This window comes from Crinia signifera, chromosome 4, assembly GCF_055691185.1.
Source record: "Crinia signifera chromosome 4, ASM5569118v1, whole genome shotgun sequence".
Lineage (NCBI taxonomy): Eukaryota > Metazoa > Chordata > Amphibia > Anura > Myobatrachidae > Crinia > Crinia signifera.
In genome coordinates this window covers 101,887,661-101,907,053 of record NC_139220.1, presented here as the reverse complement: position 1 = coordinate 101,907,053, position 19,393 = coordinate 101,887,661, and the positions used below count along the sequence as shown (strand labels likewise).

Below are 19,393 nucleotides of genomic sequence, written 5' to 3'. Positions count from 1 at the left end.
CACAGCCCATGATTTTCCTGCTTACTGGTAGAGACAAATTTCAACAACATTCAGATCTCTTAATGGGCCCGATGTACTAAGCTTCAAAAAGTAATAAAGTGGAGAGTGATTAAGTATCATCCAATCAGCTCATCACTGCCATGCTACAGGCGTCTTTGGCAGTAGGATGCGATTTTATCGCACTTTTCAAAATCGCAACATATTGCCGCACATCGCACTTTTTAAAAATCGCAAAAAAGCGCGATAAAATGCTATATAGTGCGATTTTTAGTCTTGAAAATGTGCGATTTTCAGTCATGAAAATCCACACATTTTCAGACATGTGCGATTTGTGTACAAAAACAACAACAAAAAACGGCGTGGGGTCCCCCCTCCTGAGCATAACCAGCCCTGGGCTCAAAGAGCTGGTTTCATAAAACCACGGGGCAAAACAAATAGGGGTCCCCAGTATTTTATAAAACCAGCACCAGGCTCAAGGGCCGGTCCTGGTTCCCAAAATATGGGGGACAAAATGAGTAGGGGTCCCCCGTATTTCAAGAACCAGCACCGGGCCCAACCAGCCAGCAGGGTAATGCCACAGCCAGGGGAGACTTTTTATACAAAAAGCATTCAGCCCTCTGACCCCAGGGGTCCTGGGGAAGTGGGGACCCCCCCAAAGAAGGGGTCCCCCAGTGGCGTAGATAGCGTAAGGCAGCCCCTGCTGCTGCTTGGGGGAGCGCGGGCTGCGTGGGCGCCGGATGCTGGCACCGGCCACTGCCCTCCACCCCTCTCCTTACTGTTCCCTGGCCGCTGTCTCCCCCCCCCGCATCTGTATTCCGCCGGGAGTCGGGACCGCATATCTACTAATCTGCCCCTGCGTCCCGGCGCCTGGCTCCTTGAGTCAAATGTCCATTACAAAATGGCCTCCTCCTTACAGCAGACCATTTGTAAGAATGCTAGAGGAGGCAGCGACGGCCTCCTCTAGCATCCTTACAAACGGTCTGCTGTAAGGAGGCGGACATTTTGTAATGGACATTTGACTCAAGGAGCCAGGCGCCGGGACGCAGATTAGTAGATATGCGGTCCCGACTCCCGGCGGAATACAGACGCGGCGGGGGGAGGCATGGTAAGAACGGGGGGCAGCGCTAAATTTAGGGAGGGGTGGGCGCCTAAATTATCCGGCGGGGGGGGCGCAAATATTGGCGCTACGCCCCTGAGTCCCCCCCCTCCAGAACTTACCTGCCCATGCTGAAGCCCGGGGCTATCCTCGATGCCCCTGGGCGGTCGGCATCGAGCTGATAATTGGTGTAAAAATATACAAAAACTATTGTATACTGCTGTGGAACTATGAGTCCCAGCAAGCCTGCACCGCATGCAGGGACTTGGAGAACCACAAGTCCCTGCATGCAGGGCAATAAAGGGCCCGATGAGACTTGTAGTCCCACAGTAGAACAAATAGTTAAATAAATACACTTACACACTGACAGTAAAACTTTATTACACACGGAGCCCATTCATCCAATACTCACCTATGTTGCCACGAAGCATCGGTCCCCTTGTCCAGTAGTATCCACTCGGGTACCTGTGGAGAGAAAACATACTCACTGGACATCTTCAGGGCTTCTCCGGGACCTCTGCACCACTGTCACCACGCTCCGGTCTTCTGTTTACTTCTGGGGCTCTGCCCTCCGGCCAGCCCACCAGCCAATCCAGACCATGATTTTTACACACCTCAAACATGCGAATTCCGTTTGCGCATGCCATTAAATAAGCGATTTGTATGCTTTTCTATGCGAAAACATCTGGATGCGATAAAAATTTGATTTTTTTTCTGGCAAGGGAGAAAGTGCGAATTATCGCACAAAAAGTGTGATTTAGTGGACTTAGCGCACTCTATTAAATTGGCGATTTCAGAAAAAATGCGAAAACGCCATTTTGATGTCTATTTATCGCCAAAAAAGCAAAATCGCATTGTATTAAATGTTACCCTTAGCGTCTAATTGGCTGATACTTTATCACTCTTCAATTTATTACTTTTTGAAGTTTAGTAAATCTGACAGAACCTGCAAATCATGCCCACTGAAATTGATCTAGGGCAGTGATTCTGTGAGGAGACCTGCAAAACATGCACTGTTGGTAGCTCTCGAGGACAAGGGTTGGCTACCCCAGGATCTAGGGCCAAATGTGAGAAGCAGAGGAGCTGTGGCCAATGCTGTGTGGGAGTGGTCACTGTCGTGTTGGTGTACACCCCTACACTATTAGCCCCAATAAAAATAGCATCATTGTGTGAGGAAGCTAGAAATATGTCCTTCAGTAAAGACACTCCAGCAGACACTGGTCAGTAAATGAAATGTACGTATGATGTCTCAACATCTGTTTATTTCCTTTGTTGTAGATCTATGTAGTGGACAGCGCAGACCGTAAACGATTTGAAGAAACAGGGCAGGTATGATGTCACAAATGCTGGAGCTTCATTTTTTGGAAAACGTGTGTAAACTCTAGCTTTAACAATTCTTTCAACAAACATAATCATACTTGCCATTTGCCAGCCTGATATGGTGCCCATATTGCATATTTGTCTCCCAAAACCTAATAGGACAGGTTGGAGTAAACTGAAATCTTAACTTCACTAAAAATGAAACAAAAGTGTGCCCCCAAAAAAGAAAACCCTTTGATAAATGGATGTCTGTTAAGGTGCCCATACACGGTACAATTATTGTATACAATATTGCATCTCATCTCATCTCATTGCATCGCACAGGTTTTGCAATGCAATGAGATGAAATGAGATCTAGTACAAAAAGTATGCGCAGATCTCATCTCATCTCATTGCATTGCAAAACCTGTGCGATGCGATGAGATGAGATGCGATATTGTATACAATAATTGTACCGTGTATGGGCACCCGTGCCCCTTTCCCACTGCAGGTCTTATATTGCCGTTTTTTTCCCCCTTTCTAAACGTTTAGGAAAGCGCCAGAGTTGATTTACCAGTTAAAGTTAACCGGTATTTCAACACGTTTAAAAAGCAGAGTCCTACATGTTTCAAAGCCGTTTTTAGGCAGTGGGAATGCCTCTTAAGGTGCCCACAGACACATCAATTATCGAATGCGTGTTGTACTTTTTAAGCACAAATTGCATCCTATATACAATTATTGGATGGTGTTTATAGGCTTGTGCGATGCGATAAGCCCGATATTGTATGTCTAAAAAAGTATGTGCTGCACGTACTTTTTAGACTACATCTGAAATTTAACATTACAAACATGGGTTCATCACATGCATCCAAGTGCACATCTCATAGCAAGCTGGAAGAATAATTGTATAGAACCATTGTACAGTCAAAAACGCATAGCACAGTACAATTGTAGCGTCTGTGGGCACCTTTAGACGGTATTTAAGATCCTACACTAGTTTCTCCCCTCCCTTGGTACCTGTCCTGCCCCCCCTACCCCCCGTACCTGCCAGCTGGTACCCTCGCTTCCCCCCTTGCCCTGGTACCCCCCCCCTGCCCTGATACCTTGCTCCCCCCACCCTCCCCTGGTACCTTGCAGCTGGTACCTTGCATCCGGGCAGCATGGTAGGCAGAGTACGGGCAGCGGGGCAACATGGTAGGCAGAGTAAGGGCAGCATGGTAGGCAGCGGGCATTGAAGGGCTCCTAGTCGGCAGGTCCCAGACTGATTGCTGAAAGCATCATGCAGGAGAAGGCTGGTGCACAGACAGCGGGGGCACTATGGATCCGGGCAGCGCGTCCGTGCTCAGGAGGACGCGGAGGAAGGTCCATTAGGAGATTGTCATTTCATCGGCGAGGGGTCCCTGCTGCGAATGGGAAATAGCGGAGCAGTTAATTAAATATGTGCATATTTAATTAGCGGCTCATTAGATATATATGCATATCTAATGAGCCGCTAATTAAATATGCGCATATTTAATGAACAGCTCTGCTATTTCCCATTCGCGGCAGGGACCCCTCGCCGATCATTAAATATGGGCATAGTTAATTAGCGGCTCATTAGATATGCATATATCTAATGCGCCACAAATTAAATATGCGCATATTTAATGAACGGCTCCGCTATTTCCCATTCGCGGCAGGGACCCCTCGCCGATGAAATGACAATCTCCTAATGGACCTTTCTCTGCGTCCTCCTCCTGAGCACGGACGCGCTGCCCGGATCCCCAGTGCCCCCGCTGTCTGTGCACCAGCCTCCTCCTGCATGATGCTTTCAGCAATCAGTCTGGGACCTGACGACTAGGAGCACTTAAATGCCTGCTGCCTACCATGCTGCCCCGCTGCAAGGTACCAGCTGCAAGGTACCAGGGGGGGGGGGGCAAGCTACCAGGGCAGGGGGGGGTACCAGGGCAGGGGGGGGGGAAGCGAGGGTACCAGCTGGCAGGTACGGGGGGAAGGGGGCAGGACAGGTACCAGGGGACACGAGGGGTTTAAACGGTATAACTGCAATGTGAATGGTACTTAAACGGTATAAAAAGGTAATCTACTGCAATGTGAAAACTAATACCGTTTTAAATACCGTTTAAAAATACCGGTTCTTTAAACGGCTTGGCAGTGGGAAAGCAGCATTACTTACAACCATACATTTAAATTTGAGTAAACTGAAATCTGTCAAATGAATAGAGGAGGCCAAGTATAGAAATAGTGACAACGGACGTAAGAACATGGGCAGTGCCAGACTTACCCACAGGGGTACCGTAGAAATCTCAGATGGGCCCCACTATTGAGGGTCTAACCTCACCTCTAAGGATCAGGTTCCAAACTAATTATACCTTGGTCCTCTGTTTGCGACCTGGTCAAGCAGGACCAATGTTAAATACAGTAGGGGTGCCCGGTACACTTCTATAAAAACTAGGGATGTGCACCAGCCACTTTTCAGGTTTTGGGTTCTGATTACCTTGAGGTTTTGGGGTCTAATGGGTTTTGGCAAAACACCTCCTAAGTGTTTTGTGTTTGGATTTCTTGGGTTTTGGGTTTTGATTTTTTTTGTTAAAAAAGCATAAAAAACTGCTAAAATCGCAGAATTTGGGTTTTTTTTTTTTTGCTCCTACGCTATATTAACCTCAATAACATTCATTTCCACTCATTTCCAGTCTATTCTGAACACCTCACAATATTGATTTTAGGGCAAAAGGTTGCACCGAGGTAGCTGGATAACTATGCTAAGCCACACAAGTGTGCGGCACTGCAGTGCTAGGGACCAGGAAGGTAGATACAGCAGTACTAGACACAAGATAGGTAGATAAGGCAGTACTAGGCAGTGGGCCCTGTGAGGTTAGCAGACTGCCAGTAAGACTGTAATTATGATATTTTATTATTTGTAGTGATGAATGTACTTTTTAGTCAGTCTGTACCCTCTTGTTCTCTGCAGATGTTCTATTCCCCATATATGTGTGTGTATTTCCAGATCATATAGTATTAGGCTGTAGAACTCCACAGTAATTAATGTACATTTTAGCCCTCTTGTTCTCTGCAGATGTTTCTATTCCCCATATCTGTGTGTACCATAGTATTAGACTGTATGTTACCCAAATATGGTCGGACAGGAAATACCCAGAAAAGAACAGTGTATGAATTCACCAAAATGTTATGTCCAATTACCTTACTATTGTCCCTGCTATTTACAGGAGGGTGATAGCTGAGAGACAATCTCCACAGGGGGGTGATCAAGACATAATGCAATCAGACTGTGTTTGTGTCTCTATCTTCAGTTCCTTTGTGTAACGCTGGTCAATACCAGACTTAGTGGGACCGGGCACCGCAGGGGGTGATCAGCACATAACGCAATCAGCTGGTTATTGTTCGTTGTATTGATACTCCCTTGCATATCTCTGGTCACTAGCAGACTTACTGGAACCGAACCCAGCAGGGGGGGGGGCAGCAGCAGTAGCTGGGAGGGGGTGATACCTGACTCTTGAATCCACCAATCAAGATCCACTGCAAGCCCACTTTTGGTTTGTGCACCGTGGGAATTTAGAAGTTTTTAAAATGACTTGCACACAAGCCAGGAGGGAGATTTTTTGGACTGTCCTAGACTAAGAGGTTGTGCTCTGTCTAGGTATCGTGTGGACTTATCTGCTATCACTGCTGTGTGGAGGAGTGATAGTTTTGTGCTTTGGAACTGCTGCAAGGACTGCCATTGTGGACTGCTACCCGATAACGTTTATATGCTACATTTGCCTCTTGTTCCTGTCTTTATCTACATGTGTGTGCTGTGATAAAAATAAACCATATTTTGGTTTCATCTGCTCGGTGTCTGAGTGATTGAGGAACCCCGTATCTTCACATTTGGCGGCAGCGACAGTGGGATCATTCAGACACCAACCATCGAGCACAGAGAACAGAGGATCAGACCATATGTAAGGAAACGGAAAATGCAATAAGGGGATGTTCAGCAAGTGAGCAGGTGTCAGTCCTGTGAAAGGAAAAATGTTTCCAAAGAAAGAAAATCGATGCCTCAAGACCCCTGGAGCAGAGGAGCTCAGGGATGGAGGTTCTTCAGTGTATCGGCAGGCTGGGAAGCCGGATCTGTTATTTATTGTCAGAAAAATGCAGTATATCTGGGAGTACTGGGAAGAAGCTCAGCAGATGATCAGCGGGTGGAGAGTATCCAGCATACAGGACAAGTTGTGTTACCTGGGGGATGCATTCCTGCACTGTAAAGGTGAGGCCACCTCGTGGAATCTGCTGGGGGAGCCAGAGTTTGTAGAATTTACAGAGGAAGTGATTGCTACAGTTACCCAGATGCTACAAAGAGGACAATATTCTGAGGCTGAAGGACAAGTCCAGAATAAATTGATGCCCCAGATAGAACCAGAGGAAGGGTCCAGAAGGGGGCTACTGCAATCTGGGCAGACAACCGAGGGCTCTGCCACAGAATTATTTGTTACCACAAGAGAAGGGTCGTTGTCAGGGGGGCCCCTAACTGCCCTTGAAGAAATTAGTATGGAGGAGCTGATAGCAGAATGTCAGCTGCGAGGTATACCCATCCGATCCTGCACTCACGGGGAAATCCTTCAGCAGATTCTTCAAGATCAGGGAGATCCTACAAATGCATTTGCTGATTATCGGGCATGGATCCTCCATTTTGGTGCTCAGTTGAGTGTGTAGGAACAATTGTAGTGTCTGGAGGAGTGCTTCGTGGTGGCAGAGGAAGAGGCAATTGATCGCGGGCTCTTGGATACCCCAGCATGGCAAGATCAGTGTCGCAGGGGGCGTGATGAAAGTCACCGTTTGAAACTGCTTCTCCCCCATCCTAGGGAGGAAGCTGCTCAGTGTTCTCTGCAGGGGAAGGTTATCCCCAAAGTGAAGGAAGTGGGGCCTCTGAGCCAGGCACCCCGGGAGGAGCTGCACTACAGCTTCCCTTTTGCTGAGATGGAAGATGAAGAGCTATTATCCTGCTGCCAGGGGATCTATGAGGACTGCGTCCAAGAGGAGATCACCGTGGTTAGAGGAGTATCCGACAACATCCAGGCCACAAGCATACCAGTCGCAGATGATGTCTTGCTTCAGGCTGCCCAGCATATTCAGCTGGGGAAGGTGGTTATCCTGGAGACTGAGGACTGCGCAGAGGAAGCGGCAGGTGAGACCCAGGCTTTTGAGGGGGTAGGACTGGCCTTGGACCAGCCTGCCCTGCAGCCACCAGCGGAATGGTTTCTGATGGAGGGTCCCTCCTCAGCCCTGGACAGTGAGACCAAATGCTGTACTGAAATTTGCCATGCCCCTAGTTTGGGTTGGAGGGAGGAAGGATGTGACAGAGGGGCGGAAGTGCCAGGGCCAGAGCCCCGATATTGGGCTGCCGTTTGGCAGATGTTCCTTGGGCAAGAGGGGGAGGTGGAAACTGCTCCCTGCCCCATTGTGCCAGAGGCAAAAGTATTAGCAAACCCTATAGGTGTACCCAGTGTAAAAGGTTACAATGTTGCAGAGGGGGGGTACCCAGCATCTGAAGAGGAGGAATTGCTAAATCCCTTGTTAGTTCAAATGTATAACTTAGATTGTGATATTGCCCTTGCTGACTCTGCAAACCAGCCGCCTTTTACAAGATGGGTTTCGTATGATGTCACACTGTGGGACTCAGGTGGTGCGCCTCTAGCCCAGATTCTCTGCTCTGAATCACACTGCTCCAGGTTGCCGGAACAACTTGTACAGTGACTAAAGATGTAGGGGAAGGAGTGTGAGGTTAGCAGACTGACAGTAAGACTGTAATTATGATATTTTATTATTTGTAGTGATGAATGTACACTTTAGTCAGTCTGTACCCTCTTGTTCTCTGCAGATGTTTCTATTCCCCATATATGTGTGTGTATTTCCAGATCATATAGTATTAGGCTGTAGAACTCCACAGTAATTAATGTACATTTTAGCCCTCTTGTTCTCTGCAGATGTTTCTATTCCCCATATCTGTGTGTACCATAGTATTAGACTGTATGTTACCCAAATATGGTCGGACAGGAAATACCCAGAAAAGAACAGTGTATGAATTCACCAAAATGTTATGTCCAATTACCATACTATTGTCCCTGCTATTTACAGGAGGGTGTTATCTGAGGGACAATCTCCACAGGGGGGTGATCAAGACATAATGCAATCAGACTGTGTTTGTGTCTCTATCTTCAGTTCCTTTGTGTAACGCTGGTCAATACCAGACTTAGTGGGACCGGGCAACGCAGGGGGTGATCAGCACATAACGCAATCAGCTAGTTATTGTTCGTTGTATTGATACTCCCTTGCATATCTCTGGTCACTAGCAGACTTACTGGAACCGAACCCAGCAGGGGGGGGGGGGGGGGCGGTAGATACAGTGGTGTAACTATAGTCCCGCAGCCCCCGCGGTGGCGGGGAGGCGCTAAGAAGGTGTGGGCGCCGGGGGGTCTGCAGGGCTATAGTTACCTGCTGCTGTCCGCCCACCGGTGCTTCTGAGATCGGGGAGCCGGGCGGCTGGCTACTCCTGTGCCGGGTTTTCCGGCTAGCTGTCAGTGTGGCCAGGACGCTCCCCCTCCCCCTGCTGCTGCCGGCCACCGGGTAGGTGAGACGCGGCTCCTCTTTGTAAACACGCTCTCCACATTGGCTGCCCGGCTGCCAGCGATGCGCACCCCGCCTGCTGGTACCTCCTGCCACTGGCGTCTGTCGGGTCCTGGGCTGGCTCCAGCTGCTAACAGAAAGTGACACATGGAAAATGGCTGCCCCCATACCTCAAAAGCTGTCTACATTATGGGGGCAGCCATTTTCCAAGTGTCACTTTTTATTAGCAGCCAGAGCCGGGAAAGCCACGGGGACCCGTCAGAAGCGCCAGCGCTAGGAGGTACCGGGGGGGGGGTTTTGAGCTTGTTAACTGTCCCTGGGGGGCGGTAGAGCTTGTTAACTGTCCTTGGGGGTGGGGGCGCTGCCTAAATTTGTGGCGGGGTGAAAAATTTGTAGTTACGCCACTGGGTAGGTACAGCAGTATTAGGCAGTGAGCCCTAGACCAGATGGTAGATATGGCAGTATTAGGCAGTGAGACCCAGACCAGACGGTAGATACGGCAGTACTAGGCACCAGACAGGTAGATAAGACAGTACTAGGCACAAGACAGGTAGATACTAGTATTGTGCACCAGCAGAATTATAATAATTAATTTTATTATTAGGTAATGCTTGGCAGTGGCACTCAGTGGCGCACGTCAGTGCACCAGCAGCATGGAATTATTTTTTACAGTACCACAGAGCACAAGTATTATTTTTTAATTAAATTAGATATAGCAGCCTAGTATGTAGTTGTACTATTAGGTAGGTACACTTAGGCAGTAACACTGCCAGTGGCAACAGTGGACTACAAGTACTACAAGTACACAGTTAGACTACTAAGTACCAGCGAATAAAAAATATTGCATTCAAGGTCAAGTTTAAGCCCCAGCAGCAGCACCATCACACCCTCTCCCAACCCACTACTGGACTGGAGTGAAGATGGCGGGTGCAGCAGCCGCTTTTAAAGCCTCGCGAAATCCGGCGCCGGGAGATAAAGTTCTGACCACGCGGACGGACCCGAGTGAGGCGGGAATCTCTGAGCGCTGCTCGGAACCGGGCTTGGAATGATGACGTTCATGGGGGCTCGGATCTCTGGAATCTGAGTCTGCACATCTCTAATAAAAACGACACCAAGATTTAACCAATAGTTATCTATGATGGCTGGCCACACCCCTCTAGGGGGTCTCCACACCCCTTTAAGAATGGACTCAACCACTGCATTCTCCTGGTGGGCCCTTCATGCTCCAGTCCGACACTTAACAGGAGTACCTATTTGTATTTATTGGCATAAAGTGTATAAATTCTGCCAAAGAATTGCTGTAGGGGATGCAGTTTAAATGCCGGCGGTCGGGATCCCGGCGTTCAAAATCCCGACGCCGGAATCCCGAACGCCGAAATCCCAACACTTTCTCCCCCCGAGGGTGTCCACGACACCCTCGGAGGGAGAATAAATTAGTGTGCCGAGCGTAGCGAGGCACCGGGCCCGCTGCGTGGCGAGCGCAGCGATCCACGTCCCCCCCTTGTCGGGATTTCGGCGTTCAGGATTCCGGCGTCGGGATTTTGAACGCCGGGATCCCGACCGCTGGCTTTTCATGCCGAATCCTGCTGTAGAATTGCCTGCAGAGTCATAAACGTTGTGATCACTTATATTTCCAGAACACTGCTGTGTAAAGAGGAATGATTCACAGTGCAATATTTGAAATCTAAGCAAAATCGAATGCTTTTAGCAGCATTTGATCCCGATGCGCGCTTCCGTGTAGTGTAAATCGAATAGACATTAGTCTTGGCAGGCAAGACTATATAGTGCAGATCTGTACTATATAGTCAAAATCGAATGCAATTTGCTTGCCATTCGATTTGATCCCAATTCGATCCCAGGATCGAGTACCGTGTGTACCCACTATTATGGTGTATACACACGGTGAGATTTCCACTCGTTTTCTATTCAATTTTTGCTTATAGAAGCAAAATCGAATTTAAATCGAATGGGCATCGAATAGTTTTTCCACATTCCATGCAGAATAGATCCTGATGCGCGTTCACATTTAGTGGAAATCGGCAAGACTATATAGTAGAAATCAAATTGAATGTCAGATCTAACTGTGTGTTGCCACTATGAGATTGGGGGAGTTATTTTGTTTTTTTTGTTTTGTTTTTTGTTTTATTTTAGGTACTCTTTACCTAGCACGGCGCCCATCGCGGTCATCGCGGGCATTGAATGCACTAAAAAATCGGGTGCGACCGACGCGATGCCCGCGATTTCCCATAGGGACCAATGTTAAATTTCTCAATTGACCCGATTTTTCTGTTCAATGCCTCAATTGACACGATTTTTCCATAGGAATCAATGTTAAATGGCCCACAGAGGCCAAATAGCCACCCTGAAGTGTGAAATGGCCCCCACAATTGTTAACGCCACCCCACGATCAACGTGAACCCGAAGCGTGGCGAGCGCAGCGGTACGCGTCCTACGACCTTTTCATACCCCCACTATCCACGTCGGCGTGGAGTTCAGAATAGAATAGTGTGGCGAGCGCAGCGAGCCACCGAGCCCGAAGCGTGGCGAGTGCAGCGAGCCCCGCGAGGGGACAAGGATACCTGTGAAGCCCGCGAAGGGACGCGTTTACCTGTGAAGGTATCCGCGTCCGCTCGCCACGCTTCGGGCTCGGTGGCTCGCTGCGCTCGCCACACTATTCTATTCTCAACTCCACACCGACGTGGATAGTGGGGGTATGAAAATGTCGTAGGACGCGTACCGCTGCGCTCGCCACGCTTTGGGTTGACGTTGATCGTGGGGTGGCGTTAACAATTGTGGGGGCCATTTCACACTTCAGGGTGCCTATTTGGCCTCTGTGGGCCATTTAACATTGTTTCCTATGGAAAAATCGTGTCAATGGAGGCATTGAACAGTAAAATCGGGTCAATTGAGAAATTTAACATTGGTCCCTATGGGAAATCGCGGGCATCGCATTGGTCGCGTCGCACCCGATTTTTAGTGCATTCAATGGCCGCGATGCCCGCAATTTTTTTACCTGCGATGCCCACGATCAAAATCGTGGACGCCGTGCTAGGTAAAGAGTACCATATTTTACTTTCTTTCAAAATTCACCATTATATAGTTTTATTTTGTGAATTATTTAGTGTATTTAATATATTATAGATTTGTATTTGGGACCAATGATTAATTGCTCACAAATATTGTACATACAACTATTCACATATTGGTTTCTGTAACATCACTGGATGTTTTGGGATTTAGTCATTGAAACAGTGGAGACTATAGACAGGATCATAGGATAGTTGATTTGTTTTATTATAAAATGTAAATTGCATTTGACTAGAAGAATAAATTATGAGCAGCACAAATGCCAAAAGCAGAGAACAGGTGGATTTTGATACCTTGCTTGGATTGCTGACCTTAATATGTCAATTGTATACTTTTTAAAATGGTATCCGGAGGATAGGTCAAACCTGATTAAGTAGTGACAGTCAAACCCATGTGGTCGACACACATTAGATTCACCGGTTCAAAAGGTCAGCATGGCCATTAGGTCAACAGGTAAAAGGTCAACTGTGTCAAAGGTTGACAAAATGTCGAGAGGTGCAAATGGTTGACATGACATGGTCAACATATATATACAGTATGTCGGCACAGCATTTAATAAAAAAAACTATTTTTTTTTACTTTTTCACACTCTGCCATCTAAGTAACCCAAAGCATGGCGAGCAAAGCAGTACACGTATTGCATACCTCCCAACATGACCCTCTCCAGGAGGGACACAATGCTCTGCTCCTGGACTTTCCTCTTAATGTATGATTACCATCACCTGTGTTAAACAGGTAAATTGCTAAGAAAGGTGCTTCAACACAGGTGATGGCAATTATAAATTAAGAGGTAAGTGCAGGAACAGAGCATTGTGTCCCTCCTGGAGAGGGTCATGTTGGGAGATATGGGGTAGAAAAAAAATATTTTGTTTTCCTGTTGACATAACTGCACTTTTGACTGCAAATTTAATATGGGTCAATCCATTGATCCATACCCATTTAACACTTAGGTTATCAAACTCAACCCTCAGGACCCCAGATAATTAATGTTTACAAGGCCTCCTCACAGAATCAAAACATAAATAATTAGCTCAACCTGTAGATCTTTTAAAAGTGAGTATTGAGGGCACCTGTGCATCTGATAGGTGACCTGGAATACAGGTTTGGGGTCCTGACAACTGAGTTTAAGAATTTCTGATTAACATACTTTTTGTACTGGAACACTGATAACTGGTATCCATCAGCATTTCACTATGCACAGCTCAAAGATAATGCACAACAGTACACACCTAAAGTTTTGTCTGTCCAATCTGTCTGGTGCGAACAAAAACCTGGTAATATATGTGAGCATATGAGAACTGAACATTTGCTCCCAAACACTGGAAAAAATTACAATAAATTGGTTAAATCCATTTGATTTAACATATTTTACCAAACAAATTTTTTTGCCCATTTTCCAGTATTTAGGGAGCGAATGGTTCACTGTAATTTGCTCCCATGTATTACCAGAATTTTGCTCCTACCAGACAGATAGATCTATAGGTGTGTACAAAACTTCAATAAGTCTATGTAGCTGCATAGCGCAGCAAAGCAATAGCCTTTTCGTTCTTCTGGTGTGTATGGGGAGCAGGTGACATGAAGATAAATTATCACTACTTAGTACTTTTTTACTAGACATCTAGAATAATATCACCTTGCATGTGCCACTGATTAGTATACAGAATAATGTATTGTGAATGCCCACCTTGATTATGACCAGGTCTTGTTTTCAGGAACTGGCTGAGCTGATAGAAGAAGACAGTCTGATTGGCGTGCCCCTGCTGGTGTTTGCCAATAAGCAAGATTTGCTCACTGCTGCCCCTGCGTCAGACATCGCTACTGGGCTGAACCTGCACACTTACCGGGACCGCACGTGGCAGATACAAGCCTGCTCAGCACTCTCAGGTGAAGGGATCCAGGTAATGTCTTTTCACTGTGCCCTGAAATAGTATTTTTGCTGTATATCTAGATCTATCTATCTATCTATCTATATATATATATATATCATTTGCTTACAAAGTATAAAGTGACGACGGTCTGTCTGAACCCGGTAATCTTGTAAACCTCTGGATGAATTGTTTTGCAGTTTTCAGTATATGTGCTGCAGTTTCCCCAGAAGGGGATTTATCTAAATTGACTATTTCCCTAAACTCTATGGACACTGAGCACTTAATTAAGTTTTAAGTTTAAGTTTTTCAGCAGGGAACAACTTCGCACAAGACCATGTTGCTGTACCCCACACACTGTGTAATACCCCTTTCACACGGAACATCAAGTCATACCTCCCAACATGACCCATTCCAGGAGGGACACAATGCTCTGTTTCTGGACTTCCCTCAATGTATGATTACCATCAATGTTTTGAACAGGTGAATTGATAAGAAAAGTGTTTCACCACAGGTGATGGCAATCACTAATTTAGAGGGCAGTCCATGAATAGCTATTCTGTCCCTCCTGGAGAGGATTGTATTGAGAGGTATGATCATATTACCAGGTGAAGCAGTTCTACCTGGTAATTTATTGACTGTGAAAGGGTCAACCCGGATTGCCAACCCTGCTTTTTACTAGGGATTGTTGACCCGGGATTTTGGACCATTTAATTCAGGAATTTTCCGTGTTGACATTTTGTAACCTGATAATTTGCTGGTCATTTTAAAAAGGGGTCAGACTGCACTCGGCAAAATGTCAGGTTAATGCCTGGTTGCATGTCTGAAAGTGGTATCAGTTATACCTCATTGCTAGCATTACAAATTACATTATGCCTGCATCCATTTTCCCCACAGGCAGTCTTACCTAAGCTCTGTAACGTGCCTTGTCATATGCCATCCCCACGGTGTCGTGATACACTTTGGCATTATGTGTGGGGTCTGTAATTCAGAACTGTGCTGGCTGGTCACAGGGCCCATGGAATAGGGACTGTGTTATGGCAAGCAGAGGGTATACATACCTCCCAACATGACCCTCTCCAGGAGGGACACAATGCTCTGTCCCTGGACTTCCCTCTTAATGTATGATTGCGAGCACCTGTTTCACACTGGTTAATTGATAAGAAAGCTGCTTCAACACAGGTGATGGCAATTATAAATGAAGGGAGAAGTGCAGAAACAGAGCATTGTGTCCCTCCTGGAGAGGGTCATGTTGGGAGGTATGGGTATATGATAGGTAGAAGGGGCATAGACTGGGTTGGCTGGCGAAGGGTGTGTGTGTTAGGTGCATAAGACCTAACACGCATGGAGTGGGGAGGCTGGTGCAGGAAGGTTAGCATTGTCTATTTACATATCTGTCTTTGCTTGTTGGCATTGGTTTGGTTATACTCCTCTTTGGGCTTCTCCCATAACAAATACTGTTCAAAGTAAATAAGTACAGTATGCTTATTTCAGAGAAGACAAGACCCACTCAGGTATAACTATTGCCTTACTGGATTGATATGTGAACATAACAGATTGGAGTATAGCAACAATTAGTCAAAGCACACCTGATTTAGGGGGTTATTCCGGTTCACTAATTCTGTCAAATTCCTTCTCAAATGGACAAAACCATGTGCACTGCAGGTGGGGTAGATGTTACTTGAGCAGAGAGAATTAGATTTTGGTGGGGTTTTACTTCAAAGTGAGATCTATATTACAGTGTAAAAATAAAGAAGTCAGTATTTACCCTGCACAGTAACAAAATAACTCACCCAAATCTAATTCTCTCTGCACATTTTACATCTGCCCCCCCTGCAGTGCACATGGTTTTGTGCATTTAATAAGGAATTTGCCAGTAGGAGTGAACCAGAATAACCCCCCTAGTTAGGAAGGGCGGGGGGTAACTGGTAACCATATTGATCTGCAGGAGCAGCAAAGCAAGATTTGCCCATTAACCTCCAATCACCCTAAAGCCATTACACACTAGGCCAGAGGTTGCCAAACTTGTCCTCAAGATCTACCAACAGTTCATGTTTGTCAAGCAACCTGTTAATGTATATTAGGAATGAATGCAGCATGGTTGAAAATGTGACAGTAATGACTACAGCTGTGCAGCAGGTAGATAAACTGGAAAAAGTGAACCATTGATAAATCTCGAGGACCAGTTTGGCCATCCCTGCACAAGGCGATCTTGTGAACATCTCTCAGAAAAGACCTAGTGTGTACACTCAATATCGTTAAAGATGCACGCTCACACACATTGTTAATGATCCCCTCCATCATTCTTCATATTCAGACAAGGGAGGTCCTTGTTAGCAACAGCAACATAGCCGTCTCTCCCCCACCCCCCCCACCGCCACCAATATCAGTATTGGCCGGGAGTTTGCATTAACCATCTGTGCTCACCTATAAACATATCCTTAAAACCTGGACCATTGGAGTCCCTTCAGGGCCATGTTTGGAAACCCTGGCATAAACACTGACCAAGTCAATAATAACATTGTGTAATCTGCTTTCAGACTCATTAAAGACCATTTTTGTATATATTTCTCTTTGCATTCAGGATGGAATGAACTGGATATGTCAAAACATCACTGCAAAGAAAAAGTAAAAAATATATTTAAGAAAGGAAAGAAACATGGAAGAGAAGTCAGCTAATGCATTATTCCTGATGCATGTAATGCATATAATTGTGACTACAGGATTGGCAACAATGTGACTGCTGGAATGCAATAAAAACACTTGTACCTTACATAATGCAATAAAAACACTTGTACCATTCTGTCCATATGTTACTCCAATAGTAAAAGCAGTTTATTCACCTTCCTGCTTCTCACTGTTCGCTATTTCTGTTGAAGTATTAAAGGACTTTTTTAAGCAAGATAAACATACAAGACACTCAATATATCATTATATTAATATTAAGCAGTATATCCCAGTGTGTACACCCCCACATCGCTATAGGGTGTACACATGGGGCGATATGTGCTTAATTTCAAAGCGATCTAGTCAGAGCCCTTAGAAATAGCACTAAAATCGCCCCATGTGTATGGGGCTTTACACACAGGCTCTCCAACCCCTCCATCTGTGCCCCATTCACAACATTGAACATGGACTTTACGGAACAATGGGGAGTTTCCTATTAGCTGCAATCATTTTTTATTAATTGGACACCATCCAAAGTCTGAATTTATGAAAATTAGCTCAAGTGATGTTGGTGCCTCGTCCGGGGCGTCCTGTAAAGTCATTGTGCATGGACATGGAGTTCTCACTAGTGATTTGTGTAGCTATTACAACAGTGGTTCTCAAACCCGGTCCTCAGGACCCCACACAGTTCACGTTTTCCAGGTCACCCGACAGGTGCACTCATTACTGACTGACACATTTTAAAAGATCCACAGGTGGAGCTAATTGTTTTACTTGATTCTGTGAGGAGACCGGAAAAACATGCACTGTGTGGGGTCCTGAGAACCGACTTTGAGAACCTGTGTATTACAAAAACCAGAAGAATGCAGTAAAGCCATACATAATAGCCATAAACAAAGCTGTGTGGAAACTGTGGGGCAGATGTATTAAGCCTTAACAAGAGATAAATGCAAGGGTGATAAGGAGAGATAAACGTCCAGCCAATCAGCTCCTTACTGACTTTTTTCAAACACAGCCTGTAACATGGCAGTTAGCAGGTGATTGGCTGGACGTTTATCTCTCTTTATCACCCTTGCATTTATCTCTTGTTAAAGCTTAATACATCTGCCCCAGTGTTCCTAAAACAATTGATCCATGTTTAACCATGCATAAAGCTATATATTTTTTGCAAAAATGTGAAAAAAATCTCAACCAACTTTTTTAAGAAAACTATTTATTGTATAAAATTATAACTATAGAACAGTACTGCAATGCTGGTATAAATTATCCTTGGGAAACCGTTTTCTTTTCGAAGACAGTTTGAAATGTCTTACTTGTTGTAAGGTCGACAGTCAAAAGGTCAATGGTGAAAAGGTCAACACATTAAAAAGGTGAACGTGCATTAGGTGAAAAGGTTGACATATGCAAAAGGTCGACATGGAAAAAGGTCAACATAAGTTTTTCACTTTCAGGTGTTTAACCCCTTCCCGCCGCAGCCTATTTTTGCCTTCCTGACAGAGCCCTTTTTTTCAAATCTGACATGTATCACTTAAGTGGGGATAACTTTTTTTTGCTTTTACTTATCCAAGTGATTTTGAGATTGTTTTCTCGTGACACATTGTACTTCAAGTTAGTGGTAAATTTGGGTCGATACAGTCTGTGTTTTTTTGTGAAAAATACCAAAATGTCGTAAAAAAATTGAAAATTTAGCAATTTTCAAAATGTAAAATTTTCTGCTTGTGAGACAAATAATCATACCACTCAAAATAGTTAATAACTAACATAGACCATATGTATACTTTATGTTTCCATCATTATTTCAACCTCCTTTTAATTTTTTTGGACACTAGGAGGCTTAAAATATGAATAGCAAATTCTCAAATTTTCAAGAAAATTTCAAACACTGATTTTTTTAGGGACCAGTTCAGTTCTGATGTGACTTTGAGGGACTTGTATGTGAGACACCCCCATAAATGATGCCATTTCAAAAACTGCACCCCTCACAGTATTCAAAACAGTATTTTGGAAGTTTGTTAACCCTTTAGGTGTTTCACAGGAATTAAAACAAAGTGTAGGTGAAATTTCAAAATTTCATTTTTTTTGCAGATTTTCAATTTTAATACATTTTTCGAAGTAACACAGTAGATTTTACTAAAAAATGTGACTAAAAATTGATTCCCCCAATTCTTTTGTTTTCATAAATATCCTATATGTGGCCCTAGTGTGCACGTTGACCAAACCACAGGCTTCATAATAGAAGGAGCACCTACTTGATTTTGGAGCCTCCTTTTTATGAGATTATTTTTTAGGCACCATGTAGGTTTCTAGGCACCATAAGATGCTAAAAGTTAGGAACCCCCCCACAAGTGACCCCATTTTGCAAACTACACCCCTCAGGGAATTCAACTAGGGGTATAATGTACATTTCAAACCCCCACGGGTTTCACCAATTGTGGTACAACTGGGCTGTGAAAATGAAAAATTACATTTTTTACACAAAAATGCAGTTCTGGCTCAAAATTTTTAATTTTCACAAGGAATGAAGGAGACAAAGCACCCCAAAATCTGTGCCCCAATTTCTCCCGAGTACGGCAATGCCTCACATGTGACCAAAAAATACCATTTGGGTGCATGGCAGGACTCAGAAGGGAAGGAGTGATATTTGGATTTTGCAGCACAGATTCTGGTGGAATGTTGGTGGGTGCTATGTCGCATTAGCAAGACCCCCGAAGCACCAATACAGTGGAACCCCCCCACAAGTGACCCCATTTTGCAAACTACA

At 45.2% G+C, this 19,393-nt stretch overlaps 1 protein-coding gene across 1 annotated transcript in view; it reads left to right on the top strand.

The window, feature by feature from the left end:
* Window positions 1-16,743, top strand: part of LOC146074212 (ADP-ribosylation factor-like protein 3) — a 29,328-nt gene extending 12,585 nt beyond the window's left edge. Inside the window, exons 4-6 of the mRNA XM_083182071.1 lie at window positions 2,375-2,425; window positions 13,813-13,998; window positions 16,550-16,743. Of these exons, the coding sequence (XP_083038197.1) occupies window positions 2,375-2,425; window positions 13,813-13,998; window positions 16,550-16,597 (285 nt within the window). The 3' untranslated portion in view covers window positions 16,598-16,743. The remainder of the gene's footprint in view (window positions 1-2,374; window positions 2,426-13,812; window positions 13,999-16,549) is intronic.
* Window positions 16,744-19,393: the final 2,650 nt, after the last annotated feature.